The 5,531-nt window shown below is 39.6% G+C and overlaps 1 protein-coding gene across 1 annotated transcript in view; it reads left to right on the top strand.

The window, feature by feature from the left end:
• LOC119572439 (extensin-like) overlaps nucleotides 1-5,293 on the top strand; it is a 48,355-nt gene extending 43,062 nt beyond the window's left edge. Inside the window, exons 2-5 of the mRNA XM_037919554.1 lie at nucleotides 1,112-1,627; nucleotides 1,932-2,009; nucleotides 3,908-4,050; nucleotides 4,585-5,293. Coding sequence (XP_037775482.1) covers nucleotides 1,112-1,627; nucleotides 1,932-2,009; nucleotides 3,908-4,050; nucleotides 4,585-5,077 — 1,230 coding nt within the window. The 3' untranslated portion in view covers nucleotides 5,078-5,293. The remainder of the gene's footprint in view (nucleotides 1-1,111; nucleotides 1,628-1,931; nucleotides 2,010-3,907; nucleotides 4,051-4,584) is intronic.
• Nucleotides 5,294-5,531: the final 238 nt, after the last annotated feature.

Below are 5,531 nucleotides of genomic sequence, written 5' to 3' on the forward strand. Positions count from 1 at the left end.
CTTTTTTATTGAATAGGAGAGGGAAAGATTTCTTTTTCTTTTTTCGAAATTGGAAGATTATGGAGGTTATTTCACTGACTGATAATAATGGTGATGATAGTGGTGATGGTGGTGGTGATGATGATGGTGATGGTGGTGGTGATGATAATGGTGATGATGATGGTGTTGGTGGTGATGGTGGTGCTGATGATGATGGTGATGGTGATGATAATGATGCTGGTGATCATAAAAATGATGAAGATGATTATACCGAAGATGATAAAATTCATCACAATTTACAAACAAAACTAATAAAGATCTGAAATAAAAAAAAGAATAACATGAGTTTTAATTAAGTTAATCGAACTTTAATTAAAACATTCACAATCATAAAAACATTAACATTGAGAAATCCTTCCTTCCCCCTGTAAAACAAAAGAAAATAAAAACAGAGAAAATAAAAGGAAATATAAAAGAAAACAAGAGAATTTCTTTTTTATTAATTAAAGAAAGAAGGAGAGACGGAGACACAGAGACACCAATTAAGTAATAAATAACTAAGTTGATAAAGATGAAATTGTGAGATTTTTGTCAATAGTTATGCCTATTTTTTTATCTTCTCGTTCTTCCTCATATTATTATTATTATTGTTATCATTATTATTATTATTATTATTATTATTATTGTTATACTTCTTCTTTCTCTTCTTATTCGTATTCTTATTCTCATTCTTATTCTTCTTTTTCTTCTACTTCTTCCTCTTCTTTGTTTCATTTAATTCTATCAACCAGTTTTTTCTTTTTTTCTCTTTCTCCAAGAAGAGGTGATTCATATAAGTATCCCAATCTTTCACTTTCTCTCTCTCTCTCTCTCTCTCTCTCTCTCTCTCTCTCTCTCTCTCTCTCTCTCTCTCTCTCTCTATCACTCCCTCCCTCCCTCACTCCCCCTCCCTCACTCCCTCCCTCCCTCCCTCCCTCCCTCCCTCCCTTTCTATCTATCTATCCATCTATCCATCAGTCTACCTACCCATCTATCTAACAACCCATCAACACACGTACATAAACACAAAATTCTCACAAAGGCACTCAAACTCACCCCCCCTCTCTCCCTTCTCTCCCCCCCCCCCACGCAGACGAGGCGCCAGATCTACTACCCGAGCGTCGACTACGACCTCGAGCCTACCCGCCCCTCCAGGAAGACGGGTCACCTGCCCATCGCCCCGCACTACCCCGTGGAGGACGCGTCTCACGAGGCCCCGGCGCCTTCGCACGCCCCTCCAGCGCCTGCTTACAAGCCTCCGACGCCGTCCTATGAGCCCGAACCAGCGTATAAGCCCCCAGCGCCTGCTTACAAGCCCGAACCAGCGTATAAGCCTCCTACCCCATCCTACCGGCCTGAACCAGCCTACAAGCCCCCAGCGCCTGCTTACAAGCCTCCTACCCCAGCCTACAAGCCTGAACCAGCCTACAAGCCTCCTACCCCAGCCTACAGGCCCCCAGCCCCCGGTTACAAGCCCCCTACGCCAGCCTACCAGGAACCTGCCTACAAGCCGAAGCCAACGTACGAGGAACCCCACGGGGACGGACCCTACAAGCACAAGAACACCATCCCCGGGGAACCTGGCGTCGACTACCCCGTCTATAATGAGGTAAGGAAGACGGTGTGTGTGTGTGTGTGTGTGTGTGTGTGTGTGTGTGTGTGTGTGTGTGTGTGTGTGTGTGTGTGTGTGTGTGTGTGTGTGTGTGTGTGTGTGTGTGTGTGTGTGTGTGTAAATGCATATATGTATGTCTGTGTACGCCTGTCTAGATACATTCATATATCTGTTTGTACTTATGTAAGCGTATATATATGTACGTGTACATGTGTATATGCGCATGTATGTGTTTGAACATATACCTAGATACTTTTTCTCTTCAGCAAAACACTAATTAATCTTATATTTACTTCTTCAGATCCCTTACACAAAATTTACATGTGCTGGCGTCCCCTACCGCCCAGGCATGTACGCTAACCCAGAGGCAGGATGTCAGGTGAGTCAAAAATAAAGTTTGATGAATGAATATATATCAGTGAAGATAAAATAATGATGAGAGATTGATAGAGAGAGAGTTAGAGAGATAGATAGAGAGAGAGAGAGAAAGGAAGAGGGAGGGAAGGAGAGGGAGAGAGAGAGTGTTAGATAGATAGAGAGGAAGAGAGGAAGGAGAGGGAGAGAGAGAGGAGAGATAAAGGGATGATAAAACATAACGAGGGAAAGTAAAAAGAGAGAAGAGAAGAAAAGGAGAAAGCGAGTAAACGGAGGAGGAGGGAAACAAGAAAAAAAAATCAAATAGTGAGAGATCAAAGAGACGACGAAAAAATGTGAGAATTTGACCGAAAAGAGAAGGGAATTAGAAGAGAATAAGAAAAAAAATGAAGATAAATATTTGACAGGGAAAGAAAGAAGACGAAACAAGAACAGGAAATTAAGAAAAGAACGAAACAGGAGGAAAAAAGATTAGCAGGCAAATGATTACTAAAAAATAAATAGAAATAAAAAATAAAACAAAATACAAGAATTTTATAAACAAAATAATTGCTCAAAACATATAAACAAAATAACTGTCTAAAATTAGATAGAATAAGCACTCAATTATCGGTAAACAAATCATTACTCAAAAAAAAAAAAAAAAAAAATCACGCGATTAGTCTAAAAACTAAAAATTAAAGAAAATTAAAAACTATGAAATAAAAGCATGAAAGAATAATTAAGAAATGGAGGAACTAGTTAGAAATAAAACGAAAAAAAATGTAGGAACGAACGAAAGGAAATAAGAGACGAACAAAGAAGAATATGAGAATGACAAAAAATAGAAAGATAAAAACAAAAATAAAAAGAAACAACAGAAAAAAAAAATAAGTTGCGAAGGAGAGAGGAAAGGATAACAAGGACGAGGAGAGGGGTAAAGAAAGGGAAAGGGGAAAGGGAAAAAGAGAAACGGCGCAAAAGCGAAAATAATCCGCCATTTCAACCTCGAGCGTGAGATTTTCGAGAGAGAGAAAAACGGGCTCGGAATGCGCCACGTGAGAATTTATATAAGAAAGAGGGAGAAAAGATGGAGGATAAGAAGAGAATGGAGAGAGGGAGGAGGGAGGCGAGGGAGGGAGGGGGAGGTAGAGGGATGGAGGGGGATGGGAGGGAGGAAGGAGAGGAGAGAGAGGAGAGAGAGAGAGGAAGAGGGAGGAGAGAGAAGGGAGGAGGAGAGAGAGAGAGAGAGAGAGAGAGAGAGGAGAGAGAGAGAGAGAGAGAGAGAGAGAGAGGAGAGAGGAGAGGAGGGAGGGAGAGGAAGAGAAAGGAGAGAGAGAGAGAGGGAGGGAGGGAGGGAGAGAGAGAGAGAGAGAGAGAGAGAGAGAGAGAGAGAGAGAGAGAAGAAAGAGAGAGAGAGAGGGGGAGGGAGGGAGAGGAGGAGGAGGAAAGAGGGGAGACGTAGAAACATTTGGAGAAAAAATAAAAAGAGACGGGGAAATGTGAGAGAAATTTGACCACAACATCACTTTCTATTTTAGGTAATCCATAGAATAAATGCTCATTACTCATTATTTAAAAAAAAAATGGCGTTACTGATGAGAAGTATAAATCTAAACGTCATGTATCATATTAACAGAAATATCTATATATTGTACAAGAATAAGAAAAATATTTAAGGTATGATTGCACAAAACAAGATTAATGTATTGGCATTTTTATCTTCATTAGAATCACGTAATGAAAATGTAACTTTATGTTATATATTTCTCATCCACATTCTTTTTTTTCTTTCTTTCTTTCTTTCTTTCTTTTCTTTTGTCTGTGGTCGTATTCTTGCAAAATCCAAAGGACCAAATTCTTACATTTCTTATACTTTAAATTAATTTAATTTTTACCCCCCTTCTTCCCTCATCTCAACAGGTGTACCACGTGTGTGACGACGACAGGTATGGCCCACAGGGAGCCCAGTTCCTCTGCACTAACGGTACGATCTTCAACCAGGAGACCTTCAGCTGTGACTGGTGGTATAACGTGGACTGCGACAAAGCTACTTATTTCTACGAGTATGTCCTCTATTCAGTGCCGTTTTCTTTGGATGTGGAGTCGTTTTCTGTGGAGAAATTCGTGATATATGTTATTTTCATTTTGAGGGAGGACTGAGTTAAAGTTGATTGTCCCATTTTATTATTATTATTATTATTATTATTATTATTATTATTATTATTATTATTATTATCTTATTATTATTATTATTATTATTATTATTATTATTATTATTATTATTATTATTATTATTATTATTATTATTATTATTATTATTATTATTATCATTATTATTACCATCATCATCATTATTATATTATTATTATTATTATTAATTATTATCGTCCGTGTGTTTAGGAATCCTCTGAATGAATTTGTATTTTAGATTTTTATCTTTGTATTTTATCTCTGGATTTCCATACACTCATGATGATAATATTTACGTAATACGTATGTAATTTCGGACGATGGATGCGGATGCTAATAGACCATATTGAAAATCGTATAATATATCACCAAATTGATAAATAACATTTACTTCCCTCTTCCCCCAGGCTGAACACCGACCCCGAGCACAACCCTTACTACCAAAAGCCCTACGAGGGACCCCTTCACATTCCCTCCTACGGACCGGCCGCCCACAAGCCCGAGCCATACCACCCACCCAAGCCCTCTTACGTCGCCCCTGCCAAGCCATCCTACCACGCCCCCGCACCCAAGCCCAGTTACCACGCCCCCTCCCCAAGGCCCTCGTACCACGCCCCCAAGCCTAGACCTACTTATCACGCCCCCAAGCCTAGGCCTACTTATCAAGCGCCCTCTCCCAGGCCTACTTACCACGCGCCCTCACCTAAACCCACCTACCACGCGCCCTCACCTAAGCCCACCTACCATGCCCCTGCCCCCACCTACAACAAACCCTCACCCCCACGCCCCTCATACCACCGCCCAGAGCCCTCATACCACCCGCCAGCGCCCTCATACGGTCGAGAGGACCCTGACCCTTATGATGCCGCAGCTGACTTCGAGTGGGGCTCCAGAACATAGATTAATAAATATATAAATATGATAAAGGAATAATGAGAGCTTGCACTAAAAAATGGAAAGAGGAGAGTGAATAAGAAGTGAGCGCGAATGTAAAGTTTCTGAATAATTTTGATTTTTTAATGTATCTACTGGTATTGAACTGGTCAGTTGATGAAGATTCTATTTATTTGTGATATATAGTTCTATACTTTTAAATATATATAACTAATGACTAAAGCGTGTTTATCTATCCAACTTATGAGGTATATGATGCATATGTTCATAACACAAATTTGTAAAGCGACACAAAAACACATTTTACACTGAAACTACAGTCCAAGTATGTACATTTCCATTAACATTACTGAAATAAGCAAAAAAAAAAAGTTAGTTTAGTAAAAAGTAAATACTGTTGTTTTTGTTTTTGTTTTTCTAAGTAAAATGAGACTATTCTCATCTTCACTGGTCAAAATTT

The sequence above is a fragment of the Penaeus monodon genome, chromosome 4, assembly GCF_015228065.2.
Source record: "Penaeus monodon isolate SGIC_2016 chromosome 4, NSTDA_Pmon_1, whole genome shotgun sequence".
NCBI lineage: Eukaryota > Metazoa > Arthropoda > Malacostraca > Decapoda > Penaeidae > Penaeus > Penaeus monodon.